This window comes from Bombyx mori, chromosome 7, assembly GCF_030269925.1.
Source record: "Bombyx mori chromosome 7, ASM3026992v2".
Taxonomy (NCBI): domain Eukaryota; kingdom Metazoa; phylum Arthropoda; class Insecta; order Lepidoptera; family Bombycidae; genus Bombyx; species Bombyx mori.
In genome coordinates this window covers 13,030,235-13,055,936 of record NC_085113.1, presented here as the reverse complement: position 1 = coordinate 13,055,936, position 25,702 = coordinate 13,030,235, and the positions used below count along the sequence as shown (strand labels likewise).

General features: G+C 36.7%; 2 protein-coding genes across 29 annotated transcripts in view; one reads left to right on the top strand and one right to left on the bottom strand.

The window, feature by feature from the left end:
* LOC119628738 (synapse-associated protein of 47 kDa) overlaps positions 1-18,632 on the bottom strand; it is a 73,042-nt gene extending 54,410 nt beyond the window's left edge. For 7 of the 25 annotated variants that reach the window (XR_009973566.1, XM_062669494.1, XM_062669496.1 and 4 more), the window contains exons 1-5: positions 17,280-18,085; positions 16,829-17,020; positions 14,852-14,931; positions 13,740-13,802; positions 12,711-12,832 (exon numbers count right to left, since the gene is read on the bottom strand). Coding sequence is in view for 22 of the 25 variants with exons in the window: in XM_062669494.1 (XP_062525478.1) it covers positions 12,711-12,832; positions 13,740-13,802; positions 14,852-14,931; positions 16,829-17,020; positions 17,280-17,410 (588 nt within the window). In the remaining 3 variants the exon portion in view is untranslated. Of the gene's footprint in view, positions 1-12,118; positions 12,833-13,739; positions 13,803-14,851; positions 14,932-16,819; positions 17,021-17,279; positions 18,092-18,540 lie in introns of those variants that run through there. The other 18 variants (XR_009973567.1, XM_062669504.1, XM_062669502.1 and 15 more) reach the window with 5 other exon arrangements.
* A 663-nt stretch (positions 18,633-19,295) lies between these two features.
* The window catches only part of LOC101736709 (ubiquitin carboxyl-terminal hydrolase 8), a 30,029-nt gene continuing 23,622 nt past the window's right edge, over positions 19,296-25,702 (top strand). For 3 of the 4 annotated variants that reach the window (XM_062669478.1, XM_062669477.1, XM_038012139.2), the window contains exons 1-5: positions 19,296-21,062; positions 21,130-21,372; positions 21,913-22,052; positions 24,023-24,185; positions 25,156-25,312. In XM_062669478.1, coding sequence (XP_062525462.1) covers positions 20,962-21,062; positions 21,130-21,372; positions 21,913-22,052; positions 24,023-24,185; positions 25,156-25,312 — 804 coding nt within the window. In that variant the 5' untranslated portion in view covers positions 19,296-20,961. The remainder of the gene's footprint in view (positions 21,063-21,129; positions 21,373-21,912; positions 22,053-24,022; positions 24,186-25,155; positions 25,313-25,702) is intronic. The other variant, XM_038012140.2, reaches the window with a different exon arrangement.

Genomic DNA, 25,702 nt, shown 5'->3' with positions numbered 1-25,702 from the left:
CACTACACAAGGGGGTCGCGGGTTCGAATCCCGCCAAGGGAAGATATTTGTATGATAAATATAAAATGTCTTTTCCAGGGTTATGGATGTATATTAAATATATGTATGTGTATAATAAAAATCTTACATTTATTTCCGTTATCTGGTACCTGTAACACAAGTTCTTTACGAACTTACCACGGGACCAGTTAACGTGGCGTGATTGTTAGTAAGTATATTTATATATTTATGATGATATGATTCTTAGATACGATGATTCTTAGATACGATTGGTACGTAAGACGCTAGATGTACTATTGTATGTTGGGACACATTTGGGCCCGCGCGTATTGGCACTAATCAAACTAATCATTTGTACTGCAGCACCAGTAGTTCGGTCCAGTTTGTATGGTACAGTAATGGTCATCCTACACTTTTTTTATTGCCGCACGCAGACCGTTACCATCGCTCATAGACGTCAGTAATGCCAGGGACAGAGCCAAGCCGCTGCCTACCGCTTAATACTCTCCACAAGCCTCGTTTGAAGAGGGACAAGTGATAGCGCTCTGGAAACACCGTGGATGGAACTCATTCCAAACTGCAGAGGTGGTTCTGGTCTTCAGTAACCATAGCCAATATCGAGAGCCGATCTGCCAAACGATATCAACGAAAAAGCAAGTTTTTTTTATTACTTAGATGGGTGGACGAGCTCGCAGCCCACCTGATGTTAAGAGGTTACTGGAGCCCATAGACATCTACAACGTCAATGCGCCACCCACCTTGAGATACAAGTTCTAAGGTCTCAAGTATAGTTACAATGGCTGCCCCACCCTTCAAACCGAAACGCATTACTGCTTCACGGCAGAAATAGGTTGGGTGATGGTACCTACCCGCGCGGACTCACGAGAGGTCTTATCACCAATAAAAAAGTATTTGTGTTGACACGGCCACACATTTCACCTTTTCTTCCACTTTTTCCTCCATCAACACATCGCACATTTACATCAACAAGCAATATCTCCCAGTATTCGAAAAAAAGGAAACTAATATTATTGACATACTTTATGATAGACGAATACTGTTAGGAGCAATCTGGTGACACGTCACAACCGCCATAAGATTTGATCTTATATGTTTGACCGTGGATTTTTCCCGGCTCTCACGTCCAATCTCGGAAGCAATATATGTCACGGTTGACGTTTAGGTTGCGAGGAAATTGGGGTCCTGAGGGGATCTGGGAATACAACGTGTACAAGGTAACGTTCTTTTAGCGATCTTAATGTGTAATGGTGGGTCAGTAACATTTTTTTATTTCGTACAATTTTATTGTTACAATTTTTTTACTGACGTTTATATGTTATTAAAAATATGTTTTATTTATCCAAATTCCGGGCGTCACTCGCAGAAACATGCGTCGACAGCTGTAAGTTCATATCGGTATGCCATCTACTATGTAAAATAACTACTAGCATTGATTAAAATATCCTTTCTATTTTCCCTTCATCCAGGGAAAGATAGGGATAGGGAAACAAATATCTACCATTTTTCATTGGAATGAATGCCTAATTCCATGTAAATCTTGAATAAATCATTATTATAACACTTGTAATAAGCACATATTCTACAAAGTCATAGTTTTTATGAGACACTAGCTGACATGGCAGACTTTGCAGTGCCTCAATCGATAAATAAAAGACCTAAGCTTTTGTATAAAATAAACTTAAAACAAACAAAAAGATTCAGTCCGATGGGGGACACGTCAAAGGGAAACCAAAATTGTTATTTTTATTTAATTCCGAGCATCTTCATATTTATCTACCTTTTAAACCTTCTCTGGACTTAAACAAACAATTCAAGACCAAAAGTAGCCAAATCGGTCCAGGCGTTCTCGAGTTTTAGCGAGACTAACAAACAGCAATTCATTTTTATATATACATATAGATGAGACATTGTTTTTTGTAACGATTTTGAGTATCATATTTGCTACATTCATACTCAGGATCTGTAGAATAAATATAAGCCCTGACGGTGCTTACGAGTTCTCTCTAAATGGAATCCGCCCGTTGGAGGAACAAAACAATACTTACGAACAACAATAAAATTACATTATGCCAAAAGCAGATATCTGTTGTAGAGTTATAAGAGTTTATTTTGGGACTGTTGTTTAATGGAGAATAAGTTACATAATATTACTTGTTACCTAGTGGTGTTGTGCGCACCATAAGCATCTGAAACTATCTCTCCTCAAACCTTGTTTGAAGAAAGAAATATCGCAGTGCTGAGGAAACATTGAAGAGGGATATAGCTTAAATTGCAAATAAAATATAGCTGTAAATTACCAGTGATTCAGTTCAGTTTAGTTGATGATTTAGTTTAGTTGATGAAGAAGAAAGGGCAGAAGCATCAACTCGAAAAGATCAATCTACTCTCAACGGAACATATATTACAGCATTGAGGATTACGTGCCTCTCCGTAAATCCCTGGTCAAAAAAATCAACGAATCTGTTCCGACATTTTGCAGTTTAGAACCATTTCTTGTGATCATATACTTACATAGGCGATTCTAAGATAAATCATTTGATTTTTTAGACCCGGTCAACCCTGGTTCATTAAAAGGAATATATTATACATTATATCTCAAACGTAGTTAGGACGTCTTAAAGATTTTATTGAGTCCGTTTTTAAAACAAGATAATAAAAATTGAACCTCGAATGTCCTGCTTTATGCGCCAATAAAAGGAGCATATAAAATGTTGGTATCTGTAATTATTTTTTTATGTGTATATTTTTTACAATGGATTTAACCAACTCCGACAAGAGTAAGAATGTAGTTTTGACATTTTAAAAAAAGGACGATTTGATTACGACTTTTTATTCCTATTGATCCTTAAGTCAGAGTAACCAAATTATTGCATTATCATCGGTCCTTAATACGAGTGTAAATTTTCAAGGAGATAAGACGTCTTAAGTCGGTTAACAATTACATCGAGATGCGTTAACAGCAAGCTAATAAAAAGTTAGTGTTTTATTAACAAATAAAAGAGGTAGCTCTCTAATTAACGACCACTTTAATAGTTTTTCCCCTAGTTCTCTCCACTCCAGGCGTGACCTGCCTCTTCCCCGTACAGTACCTACGCCATACAACAGCTTTCCACCCCACCCCATGACGAACTGCTAAAAGACATCTCTCATCTTAGACCCAGTGCTATAAGAGCCACCTAGAGTCACACTAAGTATTCTTCAGCATGTGTTTTCGCAATCGAAATCGAAAGATTTTAAGAAGAGCTGATAGTTGATACATTGCACAATAACATTGAAAAAACCCATAATTTTGTACGTAACACAGAAAAAAGTATAAACCCACCCACAATCCGTCGTCTCGGGAGAAAACAGGGTCAAAATTGTTTTTAGGCCTATCATCATGTGAATGGTGCGGAGGCATGAGATATGACTGGAGACATGAGGTCCAAGTCTCACAATTAACATAGAAAATAGATCCTAAGCCCGAACGCAAAATTTTCATACCTATTTGGCCAAAAATTTTATTTTAATGGCCCACAGCTTATTTTTTTATTCAATAAAAAAGAAAGAAGGTACAGGAACACACAAAGGACCGATATATTTATTTAAATTTTGTTTTAGAATAACTATCGTAAGATGCAAATAATGATTGTGGCTATACTCATAACGTGCGTTATATGAATAGACATATGCTCGTATTTGTTTTAATTTCATTAATTAGTACGTACTCGAATGACACTCATTATTGGAACAAACATAGGCTTGCGTTGCCGGCGGCTCGAATTAAGAAAATAAGCAACTCTTTCAGGGGGCTGGGTGTACAGCTTTTCAACAAGATCCCACAAAACGTTCAACTACTACCTGTTCATAGATTTAAGAAAACTGTCAAGGAACGTTTGTGCAACAAGGTATATTATAAAGTTAAGGATTTTTTACTAGATGGCACTACGTGGGAATGAGGCGTTCGCTCCTGGCCTTTTCATTTTTCATTATTATTATTATTTATTTGAATTGTATTTTTTTGACATGTTTTTTTGTATACTGTAAATATGTTTTCTTGTTTAAAAAAAAAAAGAAAATAGTTTAGAAAATACAAAAAAAAAAAAAAAGCCCGCTGAGTTTGTTTCGCCGGTTCTTCTCAGGACTGTGGCTTTTTTTGGAACCGGTGGTAGAGTTAACATTTTCTTTTACATTTTGACATTCAACAAGTGTGTTTTTGATGACATCCAAGTTGAAATAAATGATTTTGAATTTTGAATTTTGATTTTTTGAATTATCATTCAATTTCACTTCCCTGGAGTCAACAAATCAAATGGAAACGATTTGATTAGCGGTAAAGTAGATCTGCCCATCTCCCAAACTTTCAAGTTCATTTACCCAAAACTCGTGCAGAAATCACGACTCGGCGCGGCTCCCGTCGCGTTTGACACAACTCAAACAACAACTAACAAACAGTAACAACTATTACAAGTTTCTATAGTTTCGGGGTAAATTAATTACAAAACCCGAGCTATGCTTTGACACGTTGTTATGAAAATTAGCATTTTGTTGTAACATTATTATATATCTGTTGAATATTATAATAGAACCCTTTTTGTTTCATGTTAGCAACACTACACAAAAAAACGTCAGATGTCATTTGAAAAGTGTCAATGAGAGATTTGAAATGACGGTTAAAAAGTTAAGATTGTATAAATTAAAATTTAAGATTGACAAGGTGTTCCTTAATTCTACATATATGTGTTTAGTTTCATATTTTAAGTGCAAGTAAGATTTATAGGTAGGTACCACTTCGGTGTCTCTATAAACTGCGAAGCATTTATGTGTTGCAATTGCAGCATTAGATGTCTCGGTGATCTTGAACAATTGAAGCATCCATCTCAGATCTCAAGGTAGGTAGGAACATAATTTTTTTTTATTCTTTAGATGGATGGGCGAGCTCACAGCTCACCTGGTGCTGAGTGGTCACTGGAGCCCGTAGACACCAACAACGTAAATGCCGCGTGCAACTTCATTTATGTGGGTAAAATGAAATTAGTAAGGTTTTAATCATTTAGCGCAGCTAGCCAAATACCGATCGATCTACCGGGTTTCATTATCTCAAAAGAAATGGTCTCCATTTCAGGTACCTACTCTGTACACGGTTATCTATATAAATAATCTTGCTACCCAACTTCAGTAACATCCAGCAGAAAAATATTTCTTTTTTAGACCACAACATGCCTAAAAACTACTTAGTAATATAAGCGTATATTTCACTACGCTGGCTAAGTACCATCCATTCCTAAAGGCCAATAGGCACTCGACTAGCAAGAGGCCACTTTACGTCTCGCACACTGTTAGATTAGGAATTTTAATGGATTTTTCGTCGTCTTGCTTTTTAGCTGACAGCGTCTGGTCTGTTGGCAGCCATATTTGATATTGATCTCTTGAACTCAATACGAGTCAAGTAGAAAATGTCAGTTTCAATGAGCTTAAACGAAATGAAAAAAATATATATTTTGAATCAATAAGATTGTAGAGTATAGATAGGATGGTTGGTACCCAGTTTTTTTTTTATTGCCCTTGTAGACAGACGAGCATACGGCCCACCTGATGGTGAGTGGTTACCGTAGCCCATGGACTTCAGCAATGCCAGGGGTAGAGCCAAGCCGCTGCTAGTGTACCTGTACTATATAATAAAAGTGAGAAAGAACCGCAAATGCTTTACTGCCAAACTTTGTTTAGTATACATGAGGGTATCATGGAATTTATCAAGGAATAACTACTATAATTAGACGTAGCCTAGACAAGTAATAATATTTTAAGATACGCCATCTTTAAAATATTACAAGAGGGGTCGTTCAACTCGTAATAAAAAAAAGGATATTTTTCGAACCCGTGCCGCCGATAAGTCTAGACGAAAGCAAGGATATTGTGATATGGGAGTATTTTGGCACGTCCTTGAATAATTTCGACAGGGTTTTGCCAATTTAATATTGGCAAACACTTCGAATTTCTCACATAAAAATGGGATACATTACTGTAACAAATATGAACGATTCATTGATTAATTCAAATATATATACTACTTTTTACAATTGTGTGTCTTTTTATATCTATACTAATGTATAAATCTAGAGTGGTTTTTACGGATGTTTCGTTATAACTACTGAACCGTGCATCCGATTGACTTGAAACTTGGTATCCATGTAGAAAATACATGTACTTAATGGATAGGCTAATATTTATATGAGTGTTGGATACCCTACACCAGTTGCGGGGGCGTTAATGATGAGAATATTTGTGGGGGTGAGAAATAATAATGTTAATTTTAAATGCCCAGCGAAGCGGACGGGTACGGCTAGTTGTGTATAAAATTAATAAATCAACACATTTTGACAGCGATCTTATAAACTGGTATGAACTGTTGTTCAATCAGTTTATTCCAAGACTGTGGTCCCAATCCGAATTCGGCTTCATAAACAATAAAGTACGTATAAAAACCCCGTAAATCGAGTTTTCCGATTAAGTCCCTCACTTTTAAAGTACCCTCAACCGAAATAAACATGGCATACATCGATGGACGCTACGAGTTTTCCAATACCACCGGATTTGATTCGGAACTAGGTCAGTGCCTAGTTCACACCCAATACGAGTATTAACGAAACCGTATATTGGATAACCATTCACATGTTATAGCATTTTAATTAGAATTCGAGATGCAGTTCTGTATACACATATACTAGCTTTTGACGACTTCGTCCGCGTGGAATAGTTACTTTGGCCTAACGCTAAATTTTACCCACCTCTTCATGTAGGTAGAAAGTGAAAATATTTTTGAATAATAGAGAATGTTAAGGAGCTATTTTTTAAAACTTTTAAAGGGGAACAATTTTGTCACACATTATTTTAGCGTAACTTTAACCTCTCAAAAGGGAAAAATACCCCGATTTTGAAACATTCTTTATTGGTGCTCCGCTTGCATTGGTCTTAGCGTGATGTTAGCCTATATAAAGCCTTCCCCAATAAATGAGCTATCTGACAAGGAAAGAATTTTTCAAATCGGACCAGTAGTACCTGAGATTAGCGCGTTCAAACAAACAAGCTCTTAAGCTTTATAATATTAGTATAGATTAAACAAGTACACGTCTTACAGTTCAGTTTTGCACGAAATTTATAACAAAGGTGAACGTTCAATGGTCCTGCAGCTCCATAGCATGACGAATAAGGTTTGCCTTGGCTTAAAGAGTGAGTCGTCGTGGGCTAACGGATAAGAAGTCCGGTGCATTCGTGTTGAGCGATGCACCGGTGTTCGAATCTCAGACGGGTACCAACTTTTCTAATGAAATACGTACTCAACAAATGTTCACGATTGATCTCCACGGTGAAGGAATAACATCGTGTAATAAAAATTAAACCCACAAAATTATAATTTGCTTAATTACTGGTGGTAGGACCTCTTGTGAGTCCGCGCGGGTGGGTACCACCACCCTGCCTATTTCTGCCGTGAAGCAGTAATGCGTTTCGGTTTGAAGGGTGGGTTATGACCGCATCATATATTGCTGGATAACGGTATATACAAATGCATAGAAATCGCAATACTGACTAAATGTTGTTTCGTTTGACTAAGATCTACTTCGTCCAAACTTTCACAAGCAATAAAATAGAAAAAGCCAATGAAAAATGGAAATCGGATAGAAACGAAGTCCCATGGAATAATTAGATTTCCAATGCTCGAACGTCGTATAAAGGTAAAAGTCTAAGTGGGAGCGCGCTCCAATTCTATTAGAGGTTCCATTAAGGACGAATGGCCTTCGGGAGTAGATAGATTGGATTTATTATGGCAGCGAGGAAGTTCGATAACTTCGTAGGTCTGGAAATGTCTGGGCAAGTCAGTTTATGTGATGTGAATACAATTTCTTTATGATTACCGATACTTGTGCAAATATATTTACAAGAAAAGAAAAAGATTAAGGAAGCAAACAACGAACAAGACTGTTTATTAGTGCAGATGAGTAGTCAAGCTCATCTAGTGTTATAATGTAAATAATAAAATGAAGTAAATAGAATTAGGACATACAGTACATTCACTAAAATGTATGACCAAAATGATTTATACTTCTGCGAGTCACTGTACCGAAATATCTACTCACTACGTAACAAATGCTCAAGAATTTAAATAAAAATAGCATTTAAACAGGGTACAGTTTTTGTAATTGAGACTTCAGCATAACGCCATCATATGAGGTCATCGTGACATCTTTGATTTTCATTAACTCATCATCATTCTCCTACTCTTCTCCCAGTCACCTGGGGTCGGCGCAACATGTTTTCTCTTTCCATACTCCTCTATCATATACCACTTCTTCGCTCATTCCCCTCTTACACATATCGTCTTTCACGCAATCCATCCATTTTTCTTAGGTAACTATTACACGGAAACTCGGAGTTAATCAACCCATTTAAAGCAACGAAAGTGATTTTTTTATTGAAACTAAATTTATTCGTGGCAAAACAGTTAGAAATAACTACAAGTTTGCATCAGAGCATGTTGTGCTACAAACGTCACATACGGAAGGCGGTTCCATCGGAGCACAAAGGAGGCACCGTATCCAAGCGCTGACGTCACGGGTTGCGACGCCCTAATTCTTGGAAGTTGGCACACAGCCAGTCTGCTTTCAAGCCATCCCGAAACTGTATCGTCAATCTTAATAGAAATTTCTCGCCAGTCATATACGTATAAAGGTTCACATATTTATATGCTTTTTGTTATATATTATGTAGAATAGGGATCGCTGCGCATAAAATAAAATTTCCACTGTTCCAAAATCTTCTATTATAATAATAATTAATAATTAACACTTTTATTACGTCTTGCGCATTTTTCAACCGTCGTCGCCATCTTCCAATTCTCTGTCATTCTGTCTGTCATTCTCTTTTCTCTTTCTTTCCGTTTTCTCTCACTCACATCTCAACGCTCCGTTCTACACTCTTTTCATACGATCCGTTCTTACCAATCCTACATTTAAGTTTACTTTTTTTAATTTATTTAATACCATGTTCAAACGCTAATAAGCGTGCTTCTGATATAAAGTATTAACCAAATAAAATTAAGTTCCAAGTGTATGTGCCGTCAGCACTCCATGTAGCGTATAAACACTTAAATAAAACTGAAAATATCAATTACTAGCCGCACTCGCCCGCTTCGCTGGGCATTTAAAATTAAAATTATTATTTATTGTCATTATTATTAGGGAGTCCAATCTTAATATATATAAATCTCGTGTCACAATGTTTGTCCTCAATGGACTCCTAAACCACTTAACCGATTATAATAAAATTCGCACACCATGTGCAGTTCGATCCAACTTGAGAGATAGGATAGTTTAAATCTCAAATTATAGTCGCAATTTTAATTTATTGCTAATTATTTGTCTGTTATTATTTGACAGTCACAATTATCTGTTAACTCCAAATGATTCTAACAGATGTCGATATCTTTCGACTGGGTTGAGTAAGTAATCAATAGATGGCGCATATATGGCAAAACAACGTTTGCCGGGTCAGCTAGTACTCATATAAATATTAGCCTATCCATTAAGTACATGTATTTTCTACATGGATACCAAGGTTCAAGTCAATCGGATGCACGGTTCAGTAGTTATAACGGAACATCCGTAAAAACCACTGTAGAATTTATATACGAGTATTAGTATATAGATACAGATGTGTTGAGCTACGATATTCGTAATGAATGAATTCCATGTACTCTTAATAATATATTTATGTAACGTCAAATATGCAAGTAGTTTCTTTAATTTGTCTGTAATTAAAATCAACCGCTAAAGAAAAAGATCTTCTCAATCGATTTCCGGAGAGAAGTATTTGAAACTACCCACATCTATTCAGTTACTTGGCCAGTTCCTTTTTGATATATAATTTGTAAGGGAAACACAGAGGAATATCTCATTATTCGACTCAGACTCGATTGAGGGTCAGCGCGGTATCAGCAAAAGATAAGCTTACCGATCGGTAATTTATGCCTACATTTGATTTAATCGGTAACATTCATTTCTTTTAGCGTTTAGTTCGATATTGATTCATTGGTGAGCACAGTCAGATTAATCAAGTTCTACGTAGTAACCAAATTAATCAACATTTTAAACTGAAAATCCAGATAACCTATTTAAGAATTTGAGATATCGTATAAAACTTACTACAAGCGAAGTTCCAACGCGCTTTTAATGACTATTATATCTTAACTTAATGAAGCATCATATTTATGACACTTATAGAACTTATAGAAGCATTTTCATGCTTTTATTTCGAAACAAAATATAGTAATAACAATATAATGCAGTATATACAATATTGTGCAAAATTGTAAATTGTTAATCTTTGTGTTCAATAAAATTGAGGCTCATTTCAAAGAATTATTTAATTTTTGAGGTCTTTTTTAGAAATTGTAATGAATCGAATAGAAAAAGTATCAATGGCAACACCCTACAATTCTATGAAATCATTTAGATAAACGTCCGTACATAACATATGGACTATACAGATAAACCTCACTACCTCCTTAAACCCAAAAATACGCATTTTCTATTGACCAACCGTTTCTCGACCCGGCAACGAGACCCGGAGACGGCAAACAAACTCCGCTCCAAAGCACACAGTCACTTAGCCCAGGGTCAAAGCGGCCGTGGTCGTAAAATGTAATGGCCAAACATAGCCTGAGCCATTAGCTCTCCCAATGACCGGGTCGCTTGTGAATGCCTTAATAGAATTGGTTGTGCCAGATATATCTACATTAAAAGGCTTTTTGTTACTATTTGTAGACTTTAGATTTTGTTTGCTGCCGTAGAACATTTTGTAGTGACCATACTCCATCACATCACAAGTATGGAAAGGAGATCCTAAACCCGAACGCAAGATTTTCATACCTATTTGACCAAAACATTTATTTTACGTACCCACAACAATTTTTCAATTGAATAAAAAAGAAAGAAGGTACAGAACACACAAAGGATCTATATATTTATTTAAATTTTGTTTTAGAATAATTATCGTAGGACGCAAAAAATTATTGTGGATATACTCATAACGTTAGGTTTTTTTTCTATTGCTTAGATGGATGGACGAGCTCACAGCCCACCTAGTGTTAAGTGGTTATTGGAGCACATAGACATCTACAACGTAAAGGCGCCACCCACCTTGAGATATAAACTCTAAAGTCTAGTTACAATAGCTGGAATACTACGGAATATAGGTGAATTTCAACAGCCACCAAAAGACCTATCCAATCTAAATATTTGTTTTCTTCAAACCAAAACCAAATTCCAAATGACCCAAAGCCAATTGTAACAAAGCGTTCACGACCACTATTATATTATATGATATCGAGAAACCCTTTAAGTATAATTTATTCATTCGTTATCATTCTATCAACTTCGTTCACACCTTCGATTATATATTTGAATTTAGAAAATCTATTTACCAAGATATATAAATCGTACACCAATCATAACCCAATAGAGAGAATGGCGCATAATTCCCGTAACATCAAAACGGCTGTTTGTTTATACAGTGAATTTAGTCGCAATTATAATCCAGTTGTTCCATTCTCTGTCACGACTTTGGAGTTAAGAGTAAGCTGGGAACGTTGAGGCTGTGAGACTAAGGCTCATCACGTTACCGTCTTAGATATGTCAATATCCAATTATTATTTTTTTCTTACCTAAGCTGGTAGCCTGGAGCGGCTATTCCAGCGTAACCGTAACTAGTAGGTGAGCTCACGGGGCTCAAACCTGACAACGATGGTAACACGAACCCTAGCAAGAGTCGTGCTTCGCAGAATCTACCACCGGATCGGAATCGCGACCCACTGAGAAGATCCGGCGAGAAACTCAGTGGGCTGTGTCTGAGAGTTAATTTACTCGTGGAGCCCTTCGTCGCAAGCGACGGGTTCGACGAGAACGGTGACCGGTGTCAATATCCATAGCGATAAATGTTAATACTAAGATTGTAAATATTCAAGTAAGGGCGCAGATGTTGTTTGTTCCTTGTTCTTCTATGAGTGGAGAAGCTGATGATTCTCTTGTTAGTGAGTGTTTACAGTAGTCATTGAAAGACGGGATCCAGGTTTCAAATGTATTTTATTACGAATGTAACGCCCTTCATGCCGAAACGCATTACTGCTTCACGGCAGAAATAGGCAGAGCGGTGGTACCTACAATGCCCTACCACTAGTAATTACGCAAATTATAATCATGCAAATTTGATTTTCAGTGCACGATGTTATTGCTTCACCGTGGAAGTCGTCCGAACATTTGCTAAGTGCATATTTCATTAGAAAAATAGGTACCCGCCTGCGGGATTCGAACATTGGCATAGTCGCATCGCTAGATACGAATGCATCAGGCGTCTTATTCGTTAGGCCTAGACGACTTCAAACCTCTTAAATCTCCCATCCACAATCAGCTAAAGGTTCATTTGCTAATCAGCACTCAGTTCGATTAAAATAAGTGTTTCATGTGGATAATCCCTAACTAGTCTCTATTCGTTAAGAATTAAATCGAAATTTTCATGATACTAGACTTTATAAACAAAAGATCTCGATTTTTGCAAAATATTTTCTTTCGACATGACCCCCATAAATTTAAATGTCATGAAATCACAACTGTAGTAGATTCCCCGACCAGACCTGGAAAACCTAATCTAGTACTCACGTTCTCTTCCACCGTCTTCTTGATCTTGGCGCTGGCCTCGCTGACCTTGGCTCCGGCTTTGTTCACGGCGGAGTACAGGAAGTTGCCCAGGGACTTGGCGCCGGCGACCGCTTTTGTTGTCACTGGTGAAGAAGTACTCTCTTTACCTTGGGTGCTATTTTGAAGTGAGTACGGACGGAGTAATTATGACCAGTTTCATGAGAGCCCGTAGTGTTTTATTTGGTACTAGCTGACCCGGCAGACTTCGCAGTGCCTCAATCGATAAATAAAAAACCTAAACTTTTGTTTTGTTGTAAAATAAACTTAAAACAAACAAAAGGAATCCGTCCGACGGGGGACACATCAAAGGGAAAACAAAATTGTTTGTTTTTATATAATTCCGAGCATTTTCAAATTTATTCACCTTTTAAACCTTCTTCGGACTTCCACGAATAATTCAAGACCAAAATTAGCCAAATCAGTCCAGCTGTTCTCGAGTTTTAGCGAGACTAACGAACAGCAATTCATTTTTATATATATAGATTGAACACCAAAATAGTGACTAACAACAAAATGTTTATACGAGTAGTCATATTGCTTAGATTTTTCGGGGATAATGAATATTAGGTGATAATATGTTACAAAAAAGTAATTTAGCAAGTAATTACAGATACAAAGACGTATGTTACATGATTTCTTTGTTTAATATGGGTAACACACATACTGTTCAAGTCATTATCTTCCACAACGCACAGACTCGAATGCAGTAGAAAGAGTCATTAACGGGACCAATGAGGCAATAAAGTAAGCCCACATTGTCGATGAACAAAAAGTTTCAAATCTAGTGATAACCGTGACAATATGCTGCTCAATCATTACTTCAGAAACACTTTTTCTTTCTTTTTCCCATTCTCGAAACTTCTTCTAGGGATGACAGGCCCGTCCCTACAATGTGACCGGATTTTACTATTTTGCGTATCTTAGGAAAATTTGTATGCAAAAAAAAACAAACTTAAAAAATAAAATAAACAAAAATAACAATGTACATACACTCCTGCATATCGGGCACTTCTAGAGCGTCTACTGTGAATAACTGTTTTTTACTCTGTTGACCTGTAAATGTGCAAACAAAAAATAAAAAAAATACGCCCCTAATTAAAATCCTCAATCTTCCTTTTCCCATAAATAGATCAGATAACGTATACTTGGATACTAAAAGGAAGGAAGAAGAAAACGGGGATTTTTAGTATGAAGCAAAAACGCCTTAATTCTTAGTTCTCTAGTACAGCAAAAAGTGAACTAGAAAAGCCTTGAACTATGTCCGGTAGCGGCCTAATGTTTAGATGATGATTTTTTTATTGCTAATAATTACTGAAAATAGGTATTTATTTATTTAGACACACCAACAGCAATACACACAAAACATTCAAGCTTAAAATTAACATGTATACAATTAGGTACTGGTATGTAAGCCAGTTACAGGCATGTACAGCAATCTCTTATAACACATAATAGGTATGATATTAGCTATGATATTATCTTTAAAGAAACGTGGGTTCTATAACGTGGGAAGCATATTTCAATTGAACTTTCAAGTGTGATTATTTTCAGATATACATTTTTGACAAGCCAACAAAACTAGAACCAACATATCGTCTTCTCGCATTAAAACTGTATAATCTCAAAACTTACTAATTTTACAGGAGAGTGTTCTAAAGGTTCAACGTATTGTGATATTTTTAATATTAATCATCTTTGCAATATTTATTTATAATTTTTTACTATTTACATTATCTGTCTTTTAAAGTAAGATAAAATTATGTATTAATTTTGTTAATAGTAGTCAACAACGCCCTCCACACCGCCAGAGACAAGAATGGATGGAGAAAAATCGTGCGTGCGAAGGTGATACAAAAGGGTGGTCACGACCCTCAGCAATGAGGAATACGATGTAAGGAGAAGTCAAAGCATAGGTAAACTAATAAATAAAAACTAAAACTAAACTATGCTCTTTTGACAGTATTTATGAGAAAAATACTGGTGATACCAAATGTTTACGCGTATTAACTCAATTTCGAATATTTTTGTAAATTGTACACTTTTAATGCGAAAAGGCGATATTAGCTAAATCTACACTAATGAGGTTCAAATTTTACCCTTACCGTTGCCAACACCTGCCGGCTGCTCTTCAGTAGGGGTGCCCCCGGTGGAAGCTGGTCGGCTGTCCGCGCCGCCAGTGGCACTGTCGGAACAAAGATCATCGACTATTATACTCGAATCTCACTGCGGGACGAGGAAAAGACGGGAGTCTTTATTACCAACTAAAGCTATGAGACTTTCTGCCAAAAGTGCCAGTTCTCTTGGCCTTTTTGTTTTTCGATCCTCCTACGAGGCACGCCTAGGAGGCATGCGGGATATGTAAGACTTAACTATCTGCAAGGCGTTGGGAGCAGACCGCGGGCCCAAGGAATTTTAGGGCCATACCCACTAAACGACTGCCTTGCACTCTTACACTCTAAGTTAGGCCAGTTCTCTTGGCCTAACTTAACATCACTTAAACAGGAAACGTCGTGAGCTCGGCATCACCACTCTGCATATTCATGCCACGCATTAAACAACTCAACTGACTTCAAGCTCATGTCTTACGGTGAGTACCGTGATTACGTCCGCAGTAGTTCAAACATTATTAAATATTATCAAACATAATTTGTCTTATCGACAACACATCGAATAAAACTAATAAATATTATCTACAAAAAAATTACGATCAGGCCAAATTCACAACAGAAGTTAATGATTAACGGCGATTAACGATTAATGTTATTAATTATACAGTTTTCGCGAATACAGATATTATGCAAGATGAGACTGGTTCATGCGGGATAGACATCTACAACGTAAATGCGCCACCCACCTTGAGACATAAGTTCTAAGGTCTCAATGTAATTACAACAGCTGCCCCACCCTTCAAACCGAAACGTATTACTGCTTCACGACAGAAATAGGCAGGGCGGTAGTACCTACCCCTGCGGACTCACAAGAGGTCCTACCACCAGTAAATACGCAAATTATAATTTTGCGGGTTTGATTTTTATTACACGATGTTACTTCTTAACCGCGGAAGTCAATCGTGAACATTTGCTGAGTACGTATTTCATTAGAAAAATTGGTCACCGCCTGCGGGATTCGAACACCGTCGCATCGCTCAACACGAATGCACCAGACGTCTTATTCTTTAGGCCACGACGACCTCAAAAGGTGCTGGCTGTATCCCCAAACCTGGAGTAAGAACGAATAGAACAGACTGACCTTTTTACTGGTGGTAGGAGCTCTTGTGAGTCCGCGCGGGTAGGTACCACCACCCTGCCTATTTCTTCCGTGAAACAGTAATGCTTTTCGGTTTGAAGGATGGGGCAGCCGTTGTGACTATACTGAACTTAGAACTCATATTTCAAGGTAGGTTGCGCCATTTACGTTGTAGATGTCTATGGGCTCCAGTAACAACTTAACATCAGGAAGCCTGTGAGCTCGCTAAACCATCTAAGCAATAAATAAATAAAGGAGCAAAGAAAACCAGTTTTAGTATTAATGACATATGTTTAGTTTATCTGTAACTATGCTTAATACTAATGTTATACTGTGCTATCATGAATTTGACCAGATAAAATACACAAAAATAATAAATGGGGTTACCAGCAGATTTAATGAGTACAAGTATTTAATCTTAGGAAACGAAATATAAAATGTTAATGATTTTTTTAAATTGTTCAATGTTAATCAAAATGATCAAACATTTGTGATATTTTATTTGCAGTCAGAAAATGTTTCCTAAATGATATCTTCTAAGCATACTGTTCATCAAAGCAATAAAATTTAGCACTTATGTAACAATAACTGTTTGCAAGATAAAAAAAAAAAGAATATTAGTATTCTTTGACAAAATTCACACATGATAGAATCATTTCTAAGAAATAAAACAATATGTTTTCTTTAATGCGATGTTACATAATGGCTAAAATTGGGTGCTTTCAGAAATTTTTTGCACCAAAACTGATATTACACAACCACTCTATAAAAATGGAAAAGAAGCAAAGAAACGCCATCTCATTGCATCTGCCAGCCCCTCGTACCTATTATACCTGGAGTTATCATCGTCGTCCTTGATGTCTGTCTTCAATTCAGGCTCTGGTTCGGGAGCTGGCTCCGCAGATTCAGCAGCAGCAGGTTCATTTTTTCTCAACCCGGGTATAGGGATGCCAGAACCAAGCCAACCGGTCATCTGTGACTTCACGTTGGTGATGATGTCCAGCTTGCTGCCACCTTTAGTTGGACTGCACAAGAAAATATTTAAGTCTTTTGTCATTAAAAATTAAACCTTTTCTATGCTGCAGGAGTTTAGTGTTAGTATTTGGAACACACAAAGAAACATAATCTAACGCTACTTTAAAATATTAAAGTTGTATTAAGTACAAATATGCAAATATATTAAACTACAAAACCCAACCCCACCCATAAATTTAAATAATTAATTAATAAAAAAATTACTTACTGAACGAGGACAAATGGCACGTAAACAAAGCAAAAACTTACCTTTGTCTTTCGACGTCGGCTGCGGCCTCTGCTGTTGCGTCTTTGGTAGGGGTGGGTACTTCTTCATCTTGCGGCTCGCCCTTAGCGGCTCCCATCCATGAGCTGACCTGGTTTGTGAGACCTGAGAACATCTTCACTGGCACTAGCTAATCAAACTACACGACGCGAATACAGCGAATTAACTACGCTGTTACAGTTTCGCACATGACCCACGGATGGTCTGCAGTGCGCCCGTAGAATGCGTGATCAGCTGAAAAACTAAACGGAAAACCGCAATCGACCTGGAAAATCGGATGTTTCCAATGCGCATGGGTGAAAATTTCACGATTCTGCGCTGTTTACAATTTCCTACACCAACTCTTAGGCTTACAAAAAATATATTTTGAAAAACACTTTATTCCTTCAACATAAGGTTTAAATACAAATGACAAAATTTCAGAGTGATTGTAAATTAATTCTTTCAAAATAACAAGTGTCAAAATGACAAGACTATTTAAAACAGTCAAAATGACAAAGACTATAAAACTTCATATCGATCAATCGCTACCTACTTCGCCTACTTCCCCTTGAATCCTGTAATTGATCGCTCAGGATCATAAAGAATACACAGCTTCCTAAAGACACTGAATGAAGCGTGTAAGGAATATCCTTGTTTTTAGCTTTCAACTTATATAGAATTTAACTTCATAATTTTTGCTTTCACCGAAAAATCCAAACACTGTAGTTACAGTTCCTTGTAATACCTACTACATCGTCCTGGTTCTGCCTTCAAATTATAATCGTTTGTAACTCCAGTATAATGTGCGGTCACCCTGCAATTTTTTACAGAGCGGAAGTGAACAATTTTTCTTATTATAATCATGAAACTACTTTTTAAGTCATGAATTATTCTACAAGCTAATAGTATTTATCAATAATATTTACATAAGTGCCGGGCATGAGGATTGGCTCTAAATATAATTATTTTAATCATACATTGATAGACTTTGTTATTAATTTTGCGTCTTTTTTTATGTTTGAGAGATTACTGGTGGCCTGGAGGCCTTTCTAATTTTATCAGGGCGGATGGGCGAGCTAAGGCTCAGCCAGGAAGGGAAATTTTACGTTCGTTTATAGTGCTGCAATTTAAATAAAATGATCCTAGCAGTTTCATGAATATAGTGTAGAAATAGAATAAGCAACTTATATATATTAATGTTTTAGCTCTTTTATTAAATACCTATACATTATATTTATTATCTATAACCTAACTATAACCTACTGGAAAAAATATGATAGGCATCGGCGCCGGAATTCCTGAGGCAATGTTGGTGCTCACGATCAACGGTAACTTAGTTCCTGTGATAGAGCCGGATCATCTGTGGAATGAAAATAAATGAAACTAGAAGCACAAGGATACAATTATGTATAACAATACTAAATCTGAATAAAGATATCGACCCGATATCAATTCTGGAGCGTAGTACTTCAGGATTTTAAAATGGAAGTAAACATTAAGATTGACGGAAACGAGCTTGCGGGTCTTTCGATTTAGTTGTTACGAGAACTCCGGCCAAAACGTAAATTAATATTGTATCTTTTTAAGAACATAACTTTTTTTTTGTATATTGCCGTTTTAGCAGACGAGCGTACGGCCGACCTGATAATAAGTGGTTACCGTTGCTCATAGAGGTCAACAATCCCAGAAGCAGAGCGAAGCCCCTGGCTACCGTTAAGTGTTCTCTGCAAGCCCTATAGAAGGAAACCCATTCCAAAGCCGGATGGTACATGGCAAAAATATCTCTGGAATCGCACTGTGGATGAAGACAGTGGTAGTATGGGTGAACTCTGCTCGGGTGACGGGCGGTGGTAAAAACGAGATGATGCTAACATCTCCAACAATTCCTCAGAGCACTTCACATGTAACATACGGTACAAAACACGAAGAAATCTGAGGTCCCTCGCAGACCTAGAGGTCCCAAACAATTCGTGAGAGTGGGGTTATCGACAATTCGGACAGCCGTCTTCTGTATGAAGTCAAATCTAGTATTATATTTTTAATTATTATACAAACATATATTTAATGAAATTATATAAAATAATAGCTATACAAATATACACGTGTGGGGCGTGCAGATTCAGATTCACTGATTTTTCCTACCCATTCGCTGGTAGCCTAAAAAGCTATTCCACCTACACGTGGACCTGATTCCTCAACCTGAGAGAATTTACTAACACTAGCCCTAGCATGAACAACGCCACAAAAAGAGAGTTATTGTGTCCCGCCGCTTTTCATAGTAGCATTCTGATGCTTCCTATAAGTACTTACGTATCGGTTATATATTTAAGTTGTTGTAAAGATCGACATTCCTTACGTACTACGGCACTCCGACGGGTATCCTGCAGAAACGGGATTGGATGATCTGAAGAGAGTTTATGTGCATGCAGGCCGCGTGAATGAATATTAAACTTGCATAAGTCATGACGGGATGATTCACTCTGGAAGACCGTCTCTAATAAAATAAATGTAAAAAAAAGCAAAAACATACAACATTTAAACCCAATAGAGCTTATTTTTTTAATTAAATTTCTATTGTACATTGTAAATGAAATAATTAATAAAAAAAAACGTGTGGCACTCGGGAACTGCCGCGGTAAAGCTTTTGCATAGCATTTTTTATCAACTTATGCAATTATAATTAGACTATGATAATTTAATATTAAAACGATAATAAAACAAGACCACGCTATATTAAACATTAATAAAAGGAAAACCGTAGCTGTCCCCTTCACACTCATAAACTAGACCGCGCAAGAGAGAGATGGGCAGACTTTTCATGATGCGCATGCAGTGTGACGTCACGCCACGCGCTTATTCACAAACACTACACAAGTGCAACGTGTGAATGTGTTGAACGCGAGCTACATGGTAGGCGGAGTGAGGGGTGTAAGGTTTTTTTCGTTACGGAATTTCATGATTCGTTCGCCGCGCTCAAGGCCCGCGATGAAAGCTATGCAATAGCTTAAAAGTTAATATTTTGAAATAATTAAAGTATTGGTTTGGTACAAGTATTCTGAGATAAGGCTAAAGATATTGAATTTATTGTATTGTAAAGCCACAGAAGTAAAGTATACCATAGACTGGAGAAGCCCTATCCAACTAAGGTATCATGTTTATCTGCTTTATTTGTCCCACTAAGTGCTCAAGCATGAACTTTAACAACTGAAACTGAAAAAAATCTGCTGGACGAAATTTCTCGGGCTCTTCCAAAAAGTCCACTAATGCCACTGTAAGTAAAACCATTTTACTGAGACTTCACTTCATCCCATTTCATTATCATCATTGAATTTCATCCCAATCGATTACAGTCAAATAAATCAACTTCACCTCATTTCATCCATATCATTTTTCATTTCATATTACTTATCTGAAAAATAATTTAAAAAGATATGGCTGCATGGTGTGATTTCTTCGCCTTTACAGTGCGAAAAGTAAAACTACTCAACAACTGACAAATGACATTAGACTAAAACTGACATTTTGTGACAGTTTGGCACATAAATCTATTTTTTTGTTTGAAGCTGACAATTTTCAACAAAATAATCATAAAATTTATTTACCAAATGTAGTGAATAGTGATATTAGGATCTTCAATCATACCGAATCTGTATCACATACAGTGCAAGCGCATCAAAACGGAGAATGACGGAAACACGCCGTAAACAATTGCACCTCGGGAAATGCATCGAAGATCTGGACAAATTACACAATGTTCCAGATTTGAAAACGAAACGAGCTAACCTGTGAGTTATTATTATTTTCAATAGCATAAATTACGGCAAAAATACTAAACTTGAGTCATATGTTGAGGTCTTTGTTCAGGTTATGCAAGACAGCACAGAAATTGTTTGAAAGCGCCGAAGAAGCTCGGAAAAATGGTGACGAGGAGTACTCCTACGTATATTACATGAAATATTTGAGAGTCATAGCCTATCTGAGCAAAGATAAGGAGTATCTGAAGGATAAGTCATACTACAACAGCATGCTGGGAGCTAAGAACCCTAACAAGGCTATTGATGCTGCTGAGAAACTAAAGAACAGTCTTATAGACAGGTAAAGTGGCTAAAAAACACATTCATCACAATTAATCTTGTACAGATAATAAAGATAGCAATGCGCACACAATAATACTTTTTCTTGCTCAAATCTAATATTATTTAACATTTAAAAAATAGCTAGTCATCTTGTCATGTATAGGAAGGAGCCACAGCCAATAGTCTGTCCAGAGAAGGCATTAAAGTGTTTTCATGCTTAAATATTTATACTCGTAATACTATAAGTGGATAGGTGGATTGTGTGAATGAACGGGATAGTGGATAGACTTTTCATTCACCACTCAATATACTGTATGAAATGGTTTCATGCTGGCAGACTAAAGCTGTTAAAGCCAATTTAAATAAATATACTCAAACATAAAACAATTTCAGACAATGACATTATCATTATCAGACATAAAGATATGTAATGTCTGTCCATATTAGACCATTATTTACTCCCAAAACTGCAAATACAACATTTGCCAGATCAATATCCACAAATTGATTTTTTTAGTCTTACAGTACAGTGTGATAATTAATTAATATTGATTTGAAGGTATGCAATGGAATTGAAGCAGAAACGTCTAAATGACATAAAAGAGAATGAGATATTCAAACAAAAGATTGAGGAGAACAGAAAGAAGGCCATTGAGGTCTCCATCAATGAGCCGCCTTCGACACCTGTCAACTTACCAGGTCTTTATTCTGTCATTTTATTACATTTCAAATCTTCCTTATTATCAGGGGTTAGCAGAATAGTCCTTATTCTTCCATTGACATCTGTTATTTGTTCCAACTACATTGCTTGCAATACACAATCCATCAATATTTTTTGGTTGTTTCATAGCATTTTGTCTATTGATCACAAAAAATCATTTTGTACATGTTATCTATTGTTCAGGTAACAAGACTTCCAGCTATCTTCACAAAACACTGCCTTCACTGTTTCAGGAAAAAAGAACTAATGATCCCATTTTTATGTTAATATATTTGCTATTTTACATTACTGACCATTTGAAACATAATTTATTATATAGATTAAATATGTATTTTATGTATAGGTAATAAATTCTAAAATCAAATGAATTGTTTTTTAAGAAAAAATACTATTGCTAAATTCAGTCACGTGTTTATTAGTGTTTTTTTTCACTTTGTACCCTTTTCGTCTTATAAAATAAGTTCTGTCACAGTAATGTCGAACACATGATTCATTATTGGATGGAAATTTTGATGTAAAAATGATCACATTGTTGCCTGAAAACTAAAGTCAACAATGACGACAAAAGCGATAGTGGAAGCTAACGATATTAAATCTATGCTAAGCTAGCAGCAGCATTGAATATTAGCATCAAAACAATATTAATCCATTTGCGTCAAATTGGCAACGTAAAAAAATAATTAAGAGTGGATGCCGCAAATGAAAATAGTTAGGTATGCCTTGTGTTGCTTAACAGGCACAAAAAAAGGGATTTTCCATCAGGAACATCATTACTACAGATGTACTATGTGAGGAATTAAATAGAATGATGGTGAAGTTAGTGAATCATTAGTTGGTTGCCCCTGCTGAATAACAACGCTTGACCTCTCATGCCATGATAAGGTCTTTAAGCTATAAGACTGAAGTAAAATGTTGCGTCATCACCCGTACTCACCAGACCTTGCCCTGACAGATTTCTACTATTTCCAAAGTTTTATCAACTGCTTGGCAGGAAAAAACTTTAATACCTGAGAAGCAAATTGCATTGAATGAGTGCAAATTTGAATCCATAGGAATAAAAAATGTTTGAAGTTTTCTATATTAAAGGCAATTTCATACGTAAAGACCTAATATTATGTACCCTCCTGTAATGGCATCAGTGACAATCTATCTAAAACTACGTATTATTCCTACGTCATTATTACTACTACGACCTTTTATTCCTACATTATTACTACTTTTTTTTTTTTTTTTGCTGGGATGTGTGGGCGAGCTCACAGCCCACCTGGTGTTAGGTGGTTACTGGAGCCCATAGACATCTACAACGTAAATGCGCCACACACCTTGAGATATAGTTCTAAGGTCTCAGTATAGTCACAACGGCTGCCCCACCCTTCAAACCGAAACGCACCACTGCTTCACGGCAGAAATAGGCGGGGCGGTGGTACCTACCCGTGCGGACTCACAAGAGGTCCTACCACCAGTAATTACGCAAATTATAATTTTGCGAGTTTGATTTTTATTGCACGATGTTATTCCTTCACCGTGGAAGTCAATCGTGAAAATTTGCTGAGTACGTATTTCATTAGAAAAAGTGGTACCCGCCAGCGGGATTCGAACACCGGTGCATCGCTCGATACGAATGCACCGGACGTCTTATCCTTTAGGCCACGACGACTTACTACGACCTTTTTTTCCTACATTATTACTACTACGACCTTTTATTCCTACATTATTACAACTACGATCTTTTATTCCTACATTATTACTACTACGACCTTTTTATTATTCAACTCCACAGCAACTGAATCAATTAGAGTTTCAGTGATGATTGAGATAAGCTTGGACAAATATTTCATATTTGTTTCAATTCAGTTGACAAATAAATGAATTCATTAATTTTATAAATATGCATGAAAATGCATGTGCTGTCTCAAGTTGTTCAAACAAAATTTTTAAATTAATCTAGGTCCTGATGAGGTGACCATCAAAAGCGAACAACTCTATTCAATCTTGAAGGCCGGCAAGTTGAAGGTCATGATCCTTGATGCAAGACCTGGGAAAGATTACTTAGAATCTCACATCAGCTACCCGGCTTGTATCAGTGTGCCCGAAGAATGCATATCACCTGGGTAAGTTTTATGTTTCACTAGTTGACCTGGCAGAATTCGTAGAGCCTCAATCGATAAATAAAACACTTAAACTTTTGTATAAAATAAACTTAAAACAAACAAAAGGAATCCGTCCGACGGGGGACACATCGAAGGGAGAAAAAAATTGTTATTTTTATTTAATTCCAAGCATTTTCATATCTATCTACCTTTTAAACCTTCTCTGGACTTCTAAAAATAATTCAAGACCAAAATTAGGCAAATCGGTCCAGCCGTTCTCGAGTTTTAGCGAGACTAACGAACAGCAATTCATTTTTATATAAATAGATTGAATTTGAGACATAAAAGAATTTTTTTTATTATGTGATACCAACATTAATTGTTACATTATCACTAAGTTTGTCACTGAGTACTTCTGAAATGCAATATGGTATCATTAAATATATCACAATAACTTCAAGTTGTTCTAATGGCTTTAGCTTGAATGGCCAAGAGCTTATTGTAGAACTTTTTCCGCCTTTATTGGGGTTCCTAGAGTACATGTGTCACTTTCATCTCAAGTCACGTGGTCTTCTTTTCATTGAAATTACCTTAATTGGAAATTGTTACCCATATACTTAATGTGCAGCTTAATGGCTCTTGGGCTGTTCCAACTAGAATTGAGCCAACAGTTCAACCAAGAGACAACTCATCTCCTTCCTGCTAGTCAGATGAATATTTTTTTTAAGGGCTTTTATGACCTGGTAACTAAGACCTTTAGGTCATGTCTTATTTTAATTTATATTCTTAGTTTTGTGAAAACACTAAATAAGAAGAAACACTAAATAGACAAAATAAAACAAATCACACAACTTCACTCCGCGCGTTCCCGCCAAAAAGTCCAAGTCAGACAGATCAAATTTTTCAGTGTTGCCATGGCAAGCAACCAAACACCCTGACACCAAATTAAGCAAAATCTTTAATTCTACTTATGTGTGTGTTTCCATTGCAGTCAATCAGCTAATGTCCTAGAACAGAATTTACCGGCAGCCTCCAGACCTGTCTGGAGTTCCCGGGCCTCGGCCGACCTCATCGTGACTTTGGACTGGAGCTCCAGGGCCCCTATACCGGGGACGCCGCTCCACTTGCTCAGGACCATACTGCTCAAGGTCAGCTTTGAGCGTCCCTCAACCGTTTCCGTCTTGTACTACGTAGTTCTACCACAAATAAATGGGAAATATGTGTTCATCAATATATATATATATATACATTTGACACGTTTTCATTAAAATAATATTATGGGTTTTTTAATATTGCAAATATATGTGGTAACAAATCTCCAAATCAAATGTCACCTCCGCATAATAAATAATATTATCAAAAAGGAAAGATAATAAGTTCTTGATAGATCATGGCGTTCGTACCTCCACGACTTCGACGTGAAACAAATACGTTATGAAATCTCGAAATTAATGCGTTTGCGTAATTTCCGGTTACAGGAAAAAGTTGTGGGTCGTTGACACCGTTTTGTTAATTTTGTCTCATGCTAAGGCGGACGT